Raw genomic sequence first — 19,346 nt, forward strand, 5'->3', positions numbered from 1 at the left:
CTCTAGCTGCTTGCTGCCTCAGGGCCTTTGCAGTCACCATTCTCTCCACTGGAAGACTTCTTCCCATCAACACCTCCCTGAGGAGGCCGGTGCTTCCCCTGACAAACTCTCCATCCCATTGTTTTATTTCTGACAGGTAGCATCTGAAATCTTACCAAGTCCCCTACTAGCCTGTGAGTGCCCAGTGCAAGGATCTTACGCTGCTGCTCATTCTCTTGGCATAAGGAGTTGGGGTGCTAGGAGGTTGTGAAGGTGGGGCAGCACTGATGCTTCCCTGTCCCCGTGGTCCCGCGTCTCACTCCCAATTGTGGAGCAGAGCACCCCACCTACCCCTCCAACGGGAGCCTTGAACGCTGTGCCCTAATGCCCTGCATTTTGTCGTTTGTCAGGACCCCTTCACCCAGCCCCCCAAAATTACAGCGATTTCTCTTGCCTGACAAGCATCTTCCATGGGCCCAGGTGTGAGTCAGACTTCCACAGGTTCTAGGCACCACCCACATGCACCCAGTAACCCAGTCCCTCCAGCTGCCTTTCTTCCCCCATTAACTCAGCCAGCCGACTGTCTCAGGCTGAAACCAGAACTTGCTCTGCTTTCTGAAGATCTATTAAAAGATGTGGCAGTCTTTCAAATGTTTTGTTCCTTAAGTCACTAAGTCATGTCCAATTCTTTGCAACCCCAAGGACTGTAGCCCACGAGGCTCCTCTGTCCTCCACTATCTCCCTTAGTTTGCTCAAATTCATGTCCACTGAGTTGGTGCTTCTATATTACCTTGCATTTAAAAGAAATGCATTCAAAAGAAAGCCTCTAAACCTACATTTACTGTCATTGGCAAATGCTCCTCTGAGGCTTCCTCACCTTTTACCACCACACCTGGGCACCAGCCCTGGGTAGAAGAAAAGGGGGAAGAGAAGGGGAAAATAAATGAGTGTTTGTAGGCAGAGGCCAACAGACCTTCAGGTGCCACTAACTGTCTAAACGAGATTTATTTTTAACTTACATTGTTTGTGACCTTAAACATGGATGTAAGTTTTATATTAAAAGTATGCATGCTTTCCAAAAAAGATAGGACTCAGAAGTTGGTTGCAAGAGGTTGGATGGAGGGAAGGAACTGGCAGCAGACACCAGGAAACTTTCCAAAGTGATGAAAACATCCTTTATCATGACTGTGATCAGGTATCCATTTATCAAACTCATCAAACCATACTCTTAAATGGGTTGAATTTACTTTTAAATGAGGTATGGTTAAAACACACCTCAATGAACCTAACTTTAAAATATATATGCATTTTAAATTCTGAAAGCATTTCATTAAAATGTAAAGCAAAAACACATGAAACCTAAGGCACAATACTGTGTCCTAATCACTCTAGAAACCAGCTCTACCCATTAAACCAGTATTTACAGAAAGGCCACCCCCACTCCACCTACTCCCCCTGCAAAGCAAGAAGCCCAGTCAGGAGACACGAGGGCACACATACTGTGAAAATCTTTCTTTTATTACTGTCTCTTGTGGCAAAATAACATTTTATACAAATAAGTCACCTAGTTTACTTTGGACACAAAGACAATACAAACTGGAATGAGGATCTTAGGTGAAGGGGAAAGGGAGGAAGGACAGATTTGGTCATTGATGTTTCTTATATTCTGTGAAAAATAGATTTACGGGGGGAAAAAATAGACTTTCACAAGTTCAACGACTTTACGTGATCCTCTGTATACAACAAGGGGTAAATCCACCTCCTTCTTGTGCCTAAGACGTTCGGTGACATGGAATGTGAGAAACATGATTGACGCTTAGGTTCCTTCACCGGGTAGAGCGGCACCCTCTGCATCAGGGGTCCTCACCCACAGACAGAGTCTGTGCTGTAATTCTGAGAATGGCCCCCATTCCCCAACCTCACTGATGTCGTAGTGACAACGGCCACCAGGAAGACAGTGACTTTACAGCAAAAAAGTAAGAGTGTACTGGGAGTACTAAACCAAGAGTACCAAGGGTGGCAAGACACCCAACGGGTGTGCCGGACGCCGCCTGTGAAGGCCATTCCAGATGTGAGTCCCACTTCGACTAAAAAACAAGTTGAAGATCCCCCCCAGCTATTGCCACGTCACGACTCTCCAGTCTAAGGAGAGCTCCAAGACCCCCAAATCACTGCCTGTATTTGAGAATCAGGTGGCCCAGACTGTGAGTGCCTTCAGGAAGTCCTGCAAAGCCCTGAAAACTTGCATTCCCTGCAAGACAGCTATAAGCTGACATGTGAGGAGAGGATGACCTACTTTATCCCAGAACTACTTTTACTTATTTCCTGTTTACTCTTAAAACATAGAATAAAATAAACCATGGTCTTCTCTGCAGAAGCTAAAAGGGTATCTCAGCCCAAAGGCGCCACAGGAAAAGAAAGGTGCTCTCCCAGGAGCCTCCAGGGCAGAAGGACAGGAGCGAGACAGAAGGTGGGGTGCAGGCGGCAGGCCCTCTGGCCACAGCGGGGCGAGCCGGTCTGCTGGGACGTGTTCCCTCCAGGAGCTGCCTCACTGGTGCCAGCTCTGAACAGAGGGAGGGTGTGTCGCCCTGGGCAGGCAGTTTCTGTCCTGCCACCCCAGTGCCCACAGGTAGGTAACTGCTGCCCACAGTCCAGACTTCTCAACGCCACGGCCTCCTGACTCAGCTTCTGATGAGTTCAGCTACTTTCAGAGAAAGTATAATTTCCAATTCTCTCCCCAGCTCGGATACAGAAGGGTTAATTTCAGACTTATCCTAGTTAACACCCCAGATGCTTCTCAAGGTTTCCTGAGTAGCTGGACACAAGAATCTGGAGTCCCAGGTACAGACACCAGACCTTCAAGTGCAGAAGGGGACCAGTCCCTATCCCGCCGAGCACAGAGCGGGCGCTCGGCCTCATGGTGGTCTCCAGCGAGACTAAGGCAAGTTCCTGGGAACAGGGCGCAGCGCTCTTCACGCCAGAACACCGGCCTCCTCCCCAATGCCTGCCCTCCTCCCAGCAACCGCCAACACTGCTGCGAGGGACAGCCCATGAGCCCACCAGACGGGGTCTGCCTGGGACACGGTCTCCTGAGCAGAGCGCTGGGCAGCTCCAAACCATTTCCTAGATAGTACTTAAACATCAAATAGTAGAAACTCTCCCGACTGGGCTTGTCGCAGAGTGAAGGGGTTACTCCGAAGCCCAGCGAACACAGATCTGCTGAAGGTGCCCCAGAGGGAGAGGAAGTGAAGAGGCAGTGCTGATGTCTGTCCGCCAGGGACGGGAAGGAGCCACGCCGAAGGCACCTGGATTTGCAGCCAACTCCAGTTCTGGGGCTCATTGGGTCTGGGGTGAGCAGCCTGCCCTGCAGGGAGCCCGGTTTCTTCCTCCCTTGGGGGCTGGGTCCAGGGCCAGCACCCAGGATGAACCAGGGTTCTCTCAGTGAGAGAGCTGCCAGCCTCTGGCACAGCCCAGACTCCGGCCTGGCACAAAGTGCTGGACCAAAGTTCAAGGCCACTCGCGCTCTAGAAGCCAAACAGGGTGCAACACGGGGCAGCAAAAGCCAGGTCCGCCTCTCCTGGCCCCGCCCGGCCTTTCTCCCCAACACGGGAGACGGCGCTCCTGTCAGAGGCACGATGTGCCTGGGTGCTCCCTACTGCGACCTTCCTATGAACGCTGAGCCCTGGCCACGGCGACAATCTCATCAGAAGGGCAGCAGTTGGCCTGAGCACCTACATCCGCCCACATAGACAGCGGTAGGGAGCTGAGGCGGGGACAGTCCGCCCAATGAGGGCCTGAGGGAAGTGCAAAGAGACACGTTTTGGAGAACACATGTCTCTGCTGGGTCACCTCAGCCCATTTCCCCCTTTCCCAACCCCGAGACCATTCCGACTAGCAGTCCACAGGACCAGAATTTGCCTTACTTAGGTGGGACCGGCCAGGATGGTTCCAGAGCAGCTTCAGTACAAAAGCAGAGGGGACAAGGGCCAGAGGAGCCGCAGGAGCCTAATCGGTACTCGGAGAAGTCTAGCCACACATCACATACACTGGGAGCACCCCTGACATTTTGTAAAACCTCCCCACAAGAAGCCTAGAAATAAAAAAACAAAACAACGAGGCCTGTGCTGGCCTCGAGCGACACAATTCCCAGAGCGAAAACGGACACGTTTGATTTCAGGAGAAACTCAAAAGGTAGGAGCTAGAAAAAGCAGAGCAAGCTCGTCTTCTGTCTGGAAGGAGAACAGGAAGGCACAGCCAGGCTGAAACCTCGGGGGTGCCCCGGGAGGAGCAGCCAAGATCCCGGAAGTCAGACAGGTAAGCGGCTCCCTAGGCTCGGCAGCTTTGCCCACCCCCGCGCCTCAACTCTGGGCCCCATCCTCCCCTCCGCTCCGCTCAGGGTCCTCTCCAGGAGGTTCAGGACGATCCTCAGGCCGAGGTCAGTGTGCTGATGGCGGCCCTGCCGGTGAAGGAGGAGTCTCAGCTTCGCAGAGGGCCCCGAACCCACAGGAGAGCCTTCTCTCCCTGGTACAGCTGTGCCTGCAGGGACCCAGGCTCATCAGGACATCCTGGAGGAGCCGGGAAAATAAACTTTCTTTCTATCTGGATTCCAGGAGTCTTATTCTAAGTTTTACTACTTCTGCGACCTAAGGGGCAGGGGGAAAAGGGAGGAAAAAATACGGGGGGAAAGAGACACAGCACTGCTTGGCACCTCTCTTGGAGCACAGGAAACTGCCACCCCAGCCTCGGCTTCCTGGGGCCAGGTTCCAGATATGTGTCGACAGACAACAGCTTCAACCACCTCCGTGCACCAGGACCTCGGGCCATAGCAAAGCACCTCCCCGTCTGCTCCAGCCACTGCTACTGGCCCCCGTTATAGGCATAGTCGGCCTTGTTGTGCATTATCAGCTTGTTGTCGACGAAGTAAAAGCTGTCAGAACGGGTCTCATAGGGATTTTCAATCATCAGACGAACTGCAAGTTAGGAGAAGGGAAAAAATGCAGAGTTATGTGTGAGTCTGCCCTATGGGCCAGGTGGGAAAAAACTTAGCATCCCCTCTAAATTCCCAGGTGGCTCAGTGGTAAAGAACCCGCCCACCAATGCAGGAGACGCAAGAGACGCAGGTCCAATCCCTGGGTCGGGAAGGTCCCCTGGAGGAGGAAATGGCAACCCACTCCAGTGTTCTTGCCTGGAGAAGCCCATGGACAGAGGAGCTTGGTGGGCTGCAGTCCATGGGGTTGCAAAGAGTTGGACATGACTGAGCACCCACACATAAAAATGCATAAACCAGCCCGTCCTGAAAATGTGAGCATGTGCTGTCAGAATAATGAGGTCAGAACAGAGGGAGCCAGGCCTGGAGAGCTGGGGAGACCTGGGACCACCGAGGCCCCCAACTGGTGCGTGCCCTCTGCTTCCACAGCAGGCGGCCAGCAGCACTGGGCCTGACCCTCCGAGGCCATTGCCAGCCTGGTGCTCAGTCAGAACCCCAGAGAGGAGCTCGCCCGTCTGCCAACATGCATCAAAGCGGCTGACTGATCGGTGCTTCTGGCCCCCACCTCCAGACATTCTGGTCCAAATTTAGAATGCGGTGCCTCACTGGGCCCACCCACAGGCGCCCCTACAACAAAGGAATCCGAGGTGTGCATGAGTGCAGGGGGCAAGGCGTCTTCTCCAGAGATGGCGCATGGTGTTAACTTGCCAACGACCCTGAAAAGGCAAACCTGTCCTAGGACCCAGACTTGAATCTTCTGTGTGTTAAGACAGCTGCCCCAGGTCTTTAACTATAAATGGAGGGTCAAGAGACCTGCGAGCCACCACCCCTGGTTGATTCTGAGTCAGTGATCATGTGCTATTCTGAATCCCCTGGAGGAAACGCCGTCGCTGACCACAGTTCTCAAAAGGCACGGTGACTGCTTCAATTTCTTTGAACTCACCGACGTTATTTAGCTCACATCCAGATGACCGACCCCCATCCTCTTTTAGCTTATCTGGTTTCAAGGAGAGAAAGTTAGATAGCTGGCCTTTGATAAAAAACTTAAAAGGCTGTACTTAATCTTCTCTTGCAATTATCAACATGTTCCAGGCCAGTTTGGGGAGAGGGCTTTAAAAACAGGATCATGATGATAGCAGATGCAGTTGACAGCCTGCCCACTCCTCATCAAACCTCACTTTACCTGCGAACAGCACTGCCACACAAGCACAGAACACTTGTCAGAAAACAACACTTTCACGGGTCTGGGACTCTGAGAAAACTGGTCACAATTCAACTAAACTCCACCACTACTCACAGGATCCCATCGGATCCTCATTGCTCCGGAACCACTTCCCCTCATGACTCACAGGCGATGCTAATGTGAGAGAGCCAGACGGAAGCCACAAGACTATACAGCCTGTTTGTCCTCTGTCATCAGGTCCATCTCCTCCCTGGACTGGCCTTCCCTGCCTGGTGCCCCCCCCAGGTCTCCTCCTAAGACCCTGTTTCCATTCTGTCACTCCTGCTTCCAGACCTCGACCAGCTCGCTATTTCCTGCCTGATCTATTCTGACAGTTTATCTCATGACCCTTCTACTGGCAGAGAATGAGAAAGAGGTGGTTCTCAGATCGAGAATCCCACTCAGCTCAGTTTCACACATAGCTCTGATTAAGGAGAAAGCAAAGGGCCAGCGCAGTGCTGAGCAGGAGCTGAGGACCAGAACCGTGAAACCATGACTGGCTGTGTATGGAATGGGCGCTCCAGGGAGGGTCGGGGTCTCCTCTCATCTCCCTCCATCACACCCTTCCCCACAGCAGGCTTCTTAACGGATGGCCTGTATTAACACCTTCAGAGTCCCACTGCCAGCAGAGCCAGAGGGTGAAACATGAAACAGGAGTGAAAAGAAACGAGAAGCCTGAGGTCAAGTGACTCGAGACCCATCATGTCCCCGTTTCTCTACCAAGGAGGTCACCAGACCAGATGGATTTCATTTCAAGGTGCACTCCTGCTAAGCTGAAAGATGCAGAACGTTGCACAAGTCAGGGGATACGTACTGACATCCTCAGAAAGTTGGGGAAACTCATAGATGTGCTCGCAAGTGTTCCTGCTGCTGGGGATGCAGAAGCCGAAATCAAAGTCAAAATTTTTCAGCAGGCGTTCCCGAAAGTAGTGCCGTTCAATCATCCGGAAATTTGACACAGGTTTGTCTCCCACCGTGAACTCCACCCTGCGAAACACAATCTCCGTGAGCTTGGTTTTGTTGCCTCCTCCCTCCTCTACAGCCAACCCCAACCCAACAGAGGACATTCTCCTCTGTGAACCAGAAGCAGGTGCTCCCCTCAGGAGAAGCAGGGACTCACGTGGCGCCCACGGTGCGGAGGCGGAGAAACGCTGGTGTGAACTGGTAGCGGACGAAGCGGCCAGCGCTGACGTCCACATCCCCGCCTGCTTCCCCTTCCTCGTCCTCTTCTTCCTCCTGGTCTGAAAGGGCACATGGAACGCCAGCTCAGCAAAGAGCACGACCAATCGGGGACACCGACACCCACAGCTCACTGAGCACCTGCTGGCATGCCTGGCTCCATCCTGCACACCTCACAGGGTCCTAACAACCCTGGAGCTGTTGTCTTCATTTTATCTCCACTGTACAGACCCAGAGAGGTGAGCTCAGGGGTCCAAAGTCCCCCCAGTCTTCAATCAAAACCCCAGGGTTCAATCCCTGGTCAGGGAACTAGATCCCCCATGCCACAACTAAGACTCAGAGCAGCCAAAGAAGTAAATTGAATAAATAAAATATTTTTAAAAATTAAAATGAAAATACTGCTGCTGGGAATTCCCTGGTGGTCCAGTGGTTAGGACTCTGTGGTTCCACTGCAGGGAGCATGGGTTGGATCCCTGGTCAGGGAACTAAGATCCTGCAAAGCCATAGCAAAAATTAAATAATGTTGCTATATACAATATCGTGTAATAAACCATAATGGGAAAGAAAATGAAAAAATATATAACTATACACCAGAAACTAACACAACACTGTAAATCAACTACACTTCAATAAAAAAAATTTTTAATGTTGTTGAAAAAATGGAGCCAATAGACTTACTCAATACAAGGTTGCCATGAACCTTCAATTTGTAAAAAAAACACACTATCTGTGAAGTTCAATAAAGCGAAGTGAGCCTATAGTAAATTGAGGGAGCAGGGATGTGGATCCAGGCCCATCAGACTCGAGGCCTATTCTTAAAGACAAGGCTATTTGCCTTTTATATAATCTGAGGCCTTGGGCCATGTCCTAACGCTGAAGCCTAAAGACCAGCTGGGTACCAGGCCCCTGAGGTGGTCTGTGCTATACAGACCAGGTCTGCTGTTGACCAAGTTAATGTGCTTGCTGCTAAGCAAAATAATGAGGCTGCAAAAGTTGAAATTATCGAGAAGGCACTTTCAAAGAATGCAGAAATTTCTGACACAGCAAAGACAAATCCCTAGAAATAATTCTGCTATTTAAATGAAAGACAGTGACCTTCAGCCTTGGGGAACTGCACCTCCTTGGATTACTGCCTATTCCAGGCCATACTAGGCCCAACACTCTGACCATCTGGGAAAGGGTGAAGCATGAAGCAGATGGGCCATGCACCAAAATGCGGGACCCAAGAAAGGAGACGGTCCACAGCAGTAATGATGGGCTCTGGTCTAGCCCATTCCTGAACCCAGGAATGGAGAATCTGTAAAAGGAACTGGCAGACATTCTAATGTGAACCAGTTCACCCAGTGTCTAGTAGCCACCCAGTGTCCAGCAAGAGCATTTTTTTCCAGGTCTAGGCTGAACAAAGGTACAATAAAAGAGAAGTCTTTTCAGCATCAAACGTCCCAAGAGCAGTGGACAACCAGACAGAGTGGGAGTTCAAAGGTAAAGACTCCAGAGGTCCGGCTCCAACTATGAGATTCAGAAAGAAACAGAGCAGATCTTCTCGGGGATTCGAGCTCATCAGAAAAGTGCTGCAGGAGGGCTCTGGTTCGGCGTGAGCCTTAGTGAATCAAGATCCTGAAAGACTGGACGGGCTGAAAATCATGGTATTTTTACAGTGTCTGATGCTGACCTTCCTGTGACAGTTCAGTTTTGTACTGAAATGACTATTCTCAGTCCTGTCTCATCCAAATCCATACACCAGGAAGTAGCCCTGGTATTCCCTGGGTCCTGGGAACATCTTAACACCACAAGGACAGGAAGCTTAGAGATGCAAATGGTAGAGACCCAGGAAATTAGGTGGCCCTGACCCTCCCAATACAAGATAAGTACCTACAAGCTCAAGTCTTTAGTGCCCTAGTCAGTCCGGGATTACGGTAGCACAAGGAATCTCAAGTGGGGTCAGGAGACAGATGCCCTAGTCTTGGCTGAGACTTTTTTATGAAAGCCTCTGACTTACTTGGTTATTAACAGCTGTCTTACCAAACTTACAGGCTCTTTCTGAATAGCAAATAGATGAAAAAAGCTTAGCAAAAAGAGTCATTAACACAGACTGTGACTGCACCTCTGGACTATCTGGGCTGGTGTTCTAAAACCAAACTCCAGGGGGCGCTCAATCTCCAGTGACTTGCTCCCCAGACCTACACGTGGTCCCCTAGTCAGAAATGAAGTGCCCTGGAACGCATCACAAGCACAAGCAGTGTTCATTCAAGGCTAACTGAAGGGGTCCCAAGCAAATGAGTTCACAGGCCTGGGCCTTCTGGTCATCCAGAAAATGCTGGAGATTAAAATCCAAACCGGGACTAACTAGGAAATCTGAGAGACACTATTCAATGGAAAGGGTGTGAGAAGACAAACTCACGATGTGGACTGGAAGCCTCCCTATCGCCCTTCCAGAGCGTCCCCAGGACGCAAGGCTCGGGCAGGCTTTCTTCATTATACTTTCACTTCAAGGATTCCTTCCTAAGTGGAGGTGACACGGTCAGATCAAAGAGCACGGGACCTTAGGAAAGTCACTTGGAAATTCTGGGCCTCAGCTTCCTTATCTGTAAGATAAGGATAATAACCCCTCACAGAGGTGTGAGGACTCCATAAGCTGACATAAACAGAAAGCTGTGGAACCGATAACCAGTGCAGAGTAGATACTCAACAAGCACAGCTTCAAGACCGCAGGCCAGGCTTTAGGAGGCGGCTCGGAGGCAGGCCTTGCTGGCGTCAGTGACACAGGATGCGACGGCGCGCAAAAACTCAAGCCTCAGACTCTTTGCTCCAACGGTCAACTGACTACTGTTGATACGATCCTGAGACCTACCTGAAACACAAGGTTTGGCAATCTCAAACAGCACTGTCCCTGTCTCCAAATCTCGAATTTTGAAGCGGGTAAAATCAATACTGTAGACGTTGTCTTCGGGTTTACATAAATAATCTGAAAATGAGAGAGAGAGAAACCAATGTTGTTAAATAATCCTCCAAAACTACCATTTCTTTCTCAAGTTGTGAAGCAAACTCGGGTTGTTTTCTTCTTACATAATTCACTTAAAATATACCCCAAAACTTCCTCCTATGTTACAGGCAAAAGTTGTGTGGAAAGAATTATGGGATCCAAGAAAGGAGAAAAGTGCATGGACTTGGTTTAGATGGAAGATTATCGTAACACTTAGAAACAGGGATGGTAGAAGAGAATTTCTTTGGAAACACTTCAAAAATGACCTACAAATCTTTCATTAGAAGTCACAACACAACAGAACTTTTTTAGAAATCCGTTTGGAAACATTTATGCTGACCTAAAAGTCAGACGCGACTGAGCGAGCACACACCTAATAGTGAACATGGTGCATGCTTGCTGAGGGTATCACAAAGCAGAGATCAGCCAACTTTCTCTGTAAAGGGTCAGAAAATGAGTAATTTAGTTTTTGAGGCCACACAGTTACATCACAACTACTCAACTCTGTCACTGTAGCACAAATGCAGTCACACAACTATTTACAGACAAAAAAACACAAATTTTATATAACCGTGTGTCCCAAGAGATTTTTTCCCCCAACCATTCGAAAAGATAAAAATCATTCTTGGATTGTGGGCTGCACAAAACCAGATGGTGGGCCATACCCACCCAGGTGGCAGGACAGATTTGCTGGAGAGGGCATGAGGCCAAAGGGAAATGGAGCCTCCAATAGCTTCATCAACATCAAGATAGTATTGACCAAAGATGATTTCACTTCTTCCTTTCCACCATGACTCCTGAGAGCATCTTCTCCACAGTTCACTTTGGTACTTTATCTTATACTGCCTGCTGTGTTCGCTGTTTCGTGTTTTACAAGCTGCCTCTCCAATAAGATGGCAAAATTGAGAGCTACTGATTATTCCATAACTTCCCAAGGCACTGATATTGGTTCTACACCTTTACAGGGGCCTCAATAAATACCCTGCTAAACGGAACAGACTTTAAGTAACAAAATCCAGAGGTCACCAAGCTGACTCACTACTTTCTCCAAGAAGCTGCAGAGGTGTTCGGAAGCAACAGTACCAAGCTCAAGTTCCTACACAGGGCCTGAGTGCCCTCTGAGCATGCCACTCAGCATCAGGCACTAGAGGCTGGATTCACCCTTGCTATCACGAGAAAGCAGGTGGTGAGAAAAGGTGAGGTGAGCATTTCCTTACTTTCAGAACCCCTGGTGATAACTGGGTCAGAACAGAAGCAGCTTTTTCACAATGTTTCTATGAAACAGAATAGCAAGACCTTCTAAAGACACACTCAGGTGTGCAAAGGATAGTCCTGAGCCAAACAGTGATTGAAAACGGACATATGACAATACTCAGAATCAAATTAAAACTGTCTTAGAAGATGGGCATTCCGTTTCACACAGGCTGAACCAAGGCCCATCCCCTCAAACTGCCATCCTCAAATCACTGGGGTGGCCTTCAGCTTCCTGAGGGCCACCTGAGCTGCCGACCAAAGCAAGTCAACAGACAAAAGGAGAGCAGCCTTAATCCATCAAGCTGGTGTTGGGCCTTCAATGTTAGAAGTCTAGAGGATGGGGCAGGTGGGTGGGCTGGGCAAGCAGGATCTAACCTACCGACTGGAAACTCAGGGGGAAATAGCAGCAAGAGAAAGGGCATGAAGTCAGAGAATGACCTGGAAGAGAACAGGAAGAGGGAGGAGAACCAGGACAGCGAGCGGGCGATATATTTCTTCTACCAATAAAAGGTGTAAAACCGCTGCATTCTATGCAAGAAATGCATTTCTGATACTCTGACGTATTCTTCAACCACTAGAACAAGTGTCAAAAGCAGGATTCACATTCTGGTTTTATACGTGGAACTGAAACTTTATTAATATATACATTATTTACATATAAATGCGGCAGGAAACGCCGCAGCAATATACTTAAGGAAGAGTCCACCTGCACACAAAGAGGGCAACGCTTGGGACCCAAAAGAGGCAGGGGGCAGAGGCAGGGAGCCAAGGCAGGCTGGAACCTGGAGGGGCTGTCCGGGGGTCCAGAGTGGAGGGAAACGCGGAGAAAGCAGGTACGGGTCTGGGCTAGCAGAGGGCAGCAGAGGCTGGCTCAGATCGAGGGGGCCAAGCTGAGCAGGAACTTCACTGATAGCAGGGAGCTGGGGGCTGAAGGAGTGGGGGAGCGGCAGCGGCCCACTTGCCAGGGTCAGGAGCTAGTTAAGAAGACAAGACGGGGTCCGTCCCCACCCAAAGAGATCCAGCGGGGAGGAGAACGGTCGGCCGGGCCTGAGGGCCCAACAGGGACGGGCCACAGGGAAGCCTGGCGTGGCCGGAGTCAGGAGAGGGCAGTCGAGCTCAAGGGGACCCATCCCAACCAGGTGTAGGTGAAGGTGGGGAGCGCCGACTCGGCCGGGCGGAGCAGTGGGCAGCGAGGCCTGGCCAGTCGGGGGCGCCTGGGTGGACCCCCTGGGCCCGCCGAGCGGCGAGCGGCCGGCTCCGCGGAAGGCGACACGGGGCCCGGGGGCCCAGGGGCCCGGCGCCGAGGGGAGGACGCGGCAGGCCCCGCACTCACTCTCGGTGACCCGGCTGAGGCGCAGGACGTGCTCGGGCCGGATGGTGTCCAGAGCCAGCAGCTCCTGCTCTGTGACCGCTGCCCCGATGCCGTCGTCTACCGCGTGGTGGGGCGCCTGCCGCCGCGCCTTGAGCCTGTTTAGGACGCCGCCGCCCGCCTTCTTCTTCTCTTCCTTGCCAGTTACCAGCCCCCCGGGCCCAACGGCCGACCCCACGGCCGCAGCCTTCGAATTCGACCCGCTCATCGCTCTGCCGCCAAGATGGCCGCCGCCTCCGCAGCCGTAACTATGGAGAGAGGGGGCGGGACCGGGTCGGGACCTAGAGGCGGGGCCGAGGTGGGCGGGGCCTGCGAGCCGCGTCGATGACACCACCCCGCCCGCCCCTCCAGGGCTGGTCCAGCCAGGTGGGCCGCCACCTTAGTACTCCGGACTCTCCCTTTGGCCCCCGAAGTCATCCCAAACATCTAACATATATTTTGTACGGTCAAATTACTTTCTAGCACGTAAAATGTAAACAAGGCATCTTGAGAAAATGTGTTTTCATCTGCAGCCTAGAAGGTAAGACTGTGTGTGCTGTGCAAAAGCAGCTTTCCGATTAGTTTGCCATTCTTAAACCCTACTGCGACAGGCTTTGGGCTAGACATTAAACTAGGCTACAAGGAATATAAGAATATGAAAGGGGGCAGGGATTGAGTCTGCTGTATTCACCACTGTATTTCAGCAACCTATAAAGAAAGCTGAGCACCAAAGAATTGATGCTTTTGAACTGTGGTGTTGGAGAAGACTCTTGAGAGTCCCTTGGACAGCAAAGAGATCCAACCAGTCCATCCTAAAGGAGATCCGTCCTGAATATTCTTTGGAAAGACTGATGTTGAAGCTGAAACTCCAATACTTTGGCCACCTGACGGGAAGAACTGACTCATTTGAAAAGACCCTGATGCTGGTAAAGACTGAAGGCGGGAGGAGAAGGGGACAACAGAGGATGAGATGGCTGGATGGCATCACTGACTGAATGGACATGAGTTTGAGTAAACTCCAGGAGTTGGTGATGGACAGGGAGGCCTGGCGTGCTGCAATTCATGGGGTCGCAGAGTCGGACACAACTGAGCGACTGAACTGAACTGAGCTATGCCTGTTGTTCAGTGGCTAAGTCCTGTCTCTCTGAGACCCCATGGACTGCAGCACTCCAGGCTTTCCTGTCCTTCACTGCCTCCTGGAGCTTGCTCAAACTCACATCCATTGAGTTGGTGATGCCATCCAACCATCTCATCCTCTGTCGCCCCCTTCCCCTGCCCTCAATCTTTCAGACCCAGCCTCAGGGTCTTTTCCAGGGAGTCCACTCTTCGCATCAGGTGGCCAAAGTATTCAAGCTTCAGATTCAGTCTTTCCAACAAATATTCAGGTTTGATTTCCTTTAGGATTGGCTGGTTTCCTCTCCTTGCTAAGGGATTCTCAAGAGTCTGCTCCAGAGGCACAATTGGAAAGCACCAGGTGCTCAGTAATGACTGACTGACAATGAATGAATGAGTGAAGGAAGGCTTGCACAGCACGGTGCTGCGGAAGAGCTCCCACTCTGCTGGGGAAGCCTGAGGTACCTAATCCACTGCATGGCCCTTCCTCTTGACCAGCCTAGTGTGGACGAACTAGAAGACAAAGCAGACTGCTAACTGTGGCAGCAGAGGTGCTAGCAGAGTACACAGGAGAGGTCTGGGGGTGGGAGAGAGGCTTCAGGGGTGATGTCTGCACTGAAAATTGGAAATTCACTGCTATGTCAACTGCAGGTGAGTGGGACGGGGAAGATGCTGCTCCCTTACACCGCAAGTGGCTCCTTCACTCGAGTCAGGATCCGCTCTCTTCTGTGTTGGGAGGCCCCCGGCCTGAGTGCTGCAAAATGTGTCTGCAAGGCTGATGTCACCTGTTAGGCTCAGGCCAAAGTGAAACTCTACCCATCTCTCTACAAGTCTCTCTGACTCTCTTTTGAGCCTTAGCCTCAAAAGACTGGATTTATGCAGGACTTGCTGAGTCCTCTCACCTGATATGAGGGGTTTGGGAGCGGCTGATAAGCCTCATCTGGTTTCTGGATAAAATCCAAACCTGACTCCACCTCAGTTGCCCAGCAGGGTGAAACAGTATGTGGTCAAGTTCCTATCAAAACACTGTCCTGTCTTGGAGAGATTACCCCCCTCCTCCGCCCCGGGTGGGACTTCTCAAACTGTTCAGGAAATTTTAAGATGTGTACAGAAAATTAAGTTCTTTCCCTTTGCAAACAATTCTTTTTAAACTACTCAGCGGTAAGTAACTACTGAAGAATTTCCAGAACTGTTAATATGCTACTTGATTGTGAATCACTAAGATGGTGATGGGTGGGGCGGGGGTGAGCATACAGCCATTTCCCACAATCACTTGCTCCATGAATCTTTGTTCTCGGAGCACCAGAACTCGAGCTACCTGGAGCCCGGCTTTTCTCTTTTTAGGGATGATGACAAGCGTGTTGACCCCTTTACTTGCAATTCCACATCCAGGAATTTAGCCGATATGTATTCACAAAGATGCCGGACCATTCTAACACTGAAAAGTTAACAGTAAGTTGCATCTATTCATATCATACAGCTGTTAAAAAGAATGAGATCCATCTCCATGTACTAGTATGGAGAAACCTCAAAGATAGATTAAGTTTGTGGGGGGAGGTGGACAAGGCATATAATCCCATTCACTTAAAATTTAAAAGTACATGAATATTTGTATGTGACTGCAATGGAAGGGGTTTGGATATAAAGTATTAAGTGAGGTTCCCATTGGGGAGCAGAGTATTAGAAGGGACTGAAGGGGGATATATTCTCTTTCAACACTCTTGAGCTGCTTCTATGCTATTTTCTTTTTTTCTATGCTGTTTTATCACAAGAAGCACATGATCATGGGCTGCTTGTTTACTTTGAAATAAATAAATAACTTTGGATCTGTGTCTTGGAGGTAGAGTCTAAGTCAAAGTAGCCTTATTATCTCTTAAAAACTTGAAAGCTACCTCAGACTGGATCCCTTTTTTCTGTTCAAAAAGAAATTTAAATAAATACTGCCATATATGGGAGTTGAGGCCTGTACTCTCTCTGATCACTATCTGTAAACTATGGTTAAAAAGATTATGTCTTTAGGAGAATAGCAAGCACACCAAAAAGAAAGAAAAAATATCTGTGATTATTCCTTTTTAAAAAGGAGTTGGAAAAATCAGGGCTGTAAACTCCAATCTGCCTCTCCTCACCAAATCTTCCTTAGCTGTATCAAAAGGCTCTTAAATAAAAAGTGTTTTTTGAAAAGTACGTCTTCTCATTCCCTGTTTGGTGGAAAAAGGAAAATATAGATTTACTGCATTAAAGAACAGCCCCCGTGTCTGCCTGGGCCAGAACATGGGAAGACAGGAGTGGGGAGGCTGGCCTCCCTTTCATTCCAACTCGGTTCCTCTTCAGGTCCCTCTCCTTCAGCTGGTTAGTTTCTTCTCTGAGAGGTGTGACAGTGGCTATTTTCCAGGACAGTCTCAGAGTTGCCAGGCAGTCGGCCTCAAATCAGGCCAGGCAGGTGGGGCCCAGAGCTGGTGCAGCCAAGGTAAGCAGGACATCAGAGGGCTTTTTTCTGCTGAGACAGGGAAGTTCAGTCCTTCCTGCTGCCTCCCTGAGGTGACATCCATTGAATCGGAGGCTTATGGCTGGGACTGCAGGCGGGCCTTGTGGTCTGGGAGCTAGTAATTTCCCTAGTACCCAAGTCACTTCTCTCCCTGGCTGAGGGCTTTTTTTTTTTTTTTTTAAGCATTCATTTGTTACTTTTATCCCACCTGCTTCCAAAACAGATTCGTCCTATATTCCAAAGTCATACAGCACAAGACTGGTGGGTGGACATTCGTGTAGTCTTTCTTGAGGGCAGACATTTCAACATTTTAAGTGCATATATTGACTTTGGTTTTTGTTTTGGCTATACCATATGGCACACAGGATCTTAGTTTCCCAACCAGGGATCGAACCTGCAGTGCCTGCAGTGGAACCAAGGAGTCTTAACCGTATACTGTTTGCATATACTGTTTTCAGTAATTCCTTAATGGAATTCTAAAGGCACATTTGCACATGTGCAAAATAAATACATATGTAAATATGTGTATGCATGTGTGCTCAGTCACTTCAGTCGTGTCTGACTCCATGGACTGTATACGTACATATAAATATATATAAATACATATAAAATGGAAGATATACACCAAACATAATTTATATCATCCTCTAGGGATTAAAGAGGTAGGGCTAAGACAGATGAATCTTTTTCACATCCTGTACCCCACATAAAATTTTTAAATGTACTTTTGCACTTTGTATCACTAAGCCTTAAAAGGTTACTTTTCTTTTTCAGAGAAAGAATATAATAAACCTCCGTGTAACCAACACCCAGCTTCCTCAGTTATCTACCCTCAAAAGGTTCCTTCTTAAAAATAGTACATCATGTTTCATGTCCCTGGACATATCCTGGTTTACAGTCTATGGGAACTTGAATACTGTATAAAATCTCAATTATGTGGAACTGGTTCATAGTGCTTTTCAAGTCTACTATATCCTTCTACTTCTCTGTATATTCATTCTATTAATTTTTGAGAGTTTGATATTGAAACACCAACTAAAAATCTTAATCTACTTAAAAAGATAATTGTAATATATAGAACTGTATGTAACCTTGTTCTGTATTTCCAAGTTTCCTATAAATGTTTTATCATACTTTCATAATTTAAAAAAGAAAAAAAAATTTTAATTAAAACTCCATCTCAAAAAAAAAAAAGTAATACATCATGATGTTAAAAGAACACAGGGTAGGTCACATATGCCCTCTGAGCCTTTGTTTTCTTATTTACACGTCAGGCCAGTGACTGGTCTTTCTTGGGGTTGAGAGGAGATGAAAACAGCAATGAAAAGCACTCTGCTGGTGCCAGGGAGAGTGTCTCATGAACAGTCGCTATGGCAATACATTTCAGTGCCCACTTTCTCCACGAGCCCTCTGCTGAAGGCAGGCACCCTGGGCAGGGAGAAGTCATGGAGCTGGATGGGAGAGTGCAGTGCAATGACTGAAAAAACAGTCAAGTCAGCACAGAGAGGAGACGCGCCGGGGACCAACGTTTAAGGAAGCAACAGATGGGAGGTCAAGTAGAAGCCATGAGAAAACCCAGGAGAGGGCTTCCCTGGTAATCCAGTGGTATAAGACTCCGCACTTCCAAGGCAGGGGGCTCAGGTTCACACCCTGGTCAGGGAACTAAGATCCCACATACCACATGGCCAAAAAAAAAAACAAAAAACCTCAGGAGAAGGAGTCTTAAGGCCCAAGCCAAAAAACAAGTGGGTTTGTTTTTCACTAATATAAGTGGTTAACAACAAACAAAACTAAGAGTCTTGGGCCAAATAACCGCGGTGAGGTAGCTACCATTTCCGGTTGCTAGAGAGCAGAGGCCCGCCTGATCCAGACCTCCATGCTTCGCTTCAGTTCTGCCTTGACCTCTTACCATTGCTATGGCAACAGGCATTCCAGTAAATGTTGGAAAAACTCTTTCTTTCTTCCTCTATGGGGGCAGTGGAGGGGCGTGGGGTACTAAGTATGGAGAAAGGTCCGACACATCGGCTCCAGCCAACCGGGAGCCTGATTTCCTCAGCGAGATTAAGATCTGGACCCAAGAGTGGTTTAACCCAACCCCCGGCACTTGGCCCAAGACCTTCTGTCAGACAATTTCCCTCCCTGTGAGTCCCTAGAGTAGGGCTTCTTCAGGTCTCTTCCCCGTTTGGCAGCTCACACGAAGCTACTTGAAATAGTAACAGCCAAGTCTAAATTAGTCAAGAACTCTAGTTATGGGTGGGCTCAAGCTAAGAATGAGGCTCTGTGGGCCTCCTGGCTTATTTGAGCCCTGAGAACAGACTCCATCAACAGTGGTTTCATTCTTGGAGCTGAGCGCTGAATTCTGCCCTTCAAGGGATAACTGAGGGGAGGCAGGCCACGCTCTCCCTCCCTCTCCCCAAACCAGCAGCCTTGGTTCCTGCTTGGAGAAACACAGAACGTGGCGTCGGGGGAGGGTATGGAAGGCCAGAGAGTCATGGTCAAGAGCGAGAGCCCTGGTGTAAAACCTCAGGACTGCCTTTTGCTGGCTTTGTGACCTTCGGCAAGTCACTTCACTTCTTAAAGGTGTTAAAGACTAAACAGATTAACGTCTGTGGAAGTGCTGGGTCTTCTGCCAGGCCTATTTCAAAAGCTCAGTCAAAGCTATCTGTAATGATTATTCCTATAGCCTTAGCAAGATCATGGGCTTTGCAGCCGGACAGACTGGGTTTGAATCCTGGCTTGACCATTTACTGACTAGCCTGGGGTAAATTTCTGAAGTTTTTTGAGCTTCGTGTTCCT

General features: G+C 49.3%; 1 protein-coding gene across 1 annotated transcript; it reads right to left on the reverse strand.

Annotated features, from left to right (window-relative positions):
* Positions 1-1,476: 1,476 nt before the first annotated feature.
* Positions 1,477-13,225, reverse strand: UNC119B (unc-119 lipid binding chaperone B). The gene is made up of 5 exons (XM_043438913.1): positions 12,938-13,225; positions 10,219-10,332; positions 7,309-7,429; positions 7,003-7,175; positions 1,477-4,949 (listed from the first exon to the last, which is right to left on the reverse strand). Exons 1-5 carry the CDS (start codon positions 13,179-13,181, stop codon positions 4,837-4,839), a joined length of 765 nt encoding a protein of 254 aa, XP_043294848.1. The 5' UTR covers positions 13,182-13,225; the 3' UTR covers positions 1,477-4,836.
* Between the last annotated feature and the right edge of the window lie 6,121 nt (positions 13,226-19,346).

This window comes from Cervus canadensis, chromosome 1 (assembly GCF_019320065.1).
Source record: "Cervus canadensis isolate Bull #8, Minnesota chromosome 1, ASM1932006v1, whole genome shotgun sequence".
NCBI lineage: Eukaryota > Metazoa > Chordata > Mammalia > Artiodactyla > Cervidae > Cervus > Cervus canadensis.

Coding starts and splice junctions, on each gene's coding strand:
- UNC119B (XM_043438913.1), bottom strand. CDS start 13,181: ATGAGCGGGTCGAATTCGAAGGCTGCGGCCGTGGGGTCGGCCGTTGGG. Junction 7,430..10,218: donor TGCCAAACCTTGTGTTTCAG/GTAGGTCTCAGG, acceptor GTGCCCTTTCAG/ACCAGGAGGAAGAAGAGGAC. Junction 4,950..7,002: donor CCAACTTTCTGAGGATGTCA/GTACGTATCCCC, acceptor CCTAACTTGCAG/TTCGTCTGATGATTGAAAAT.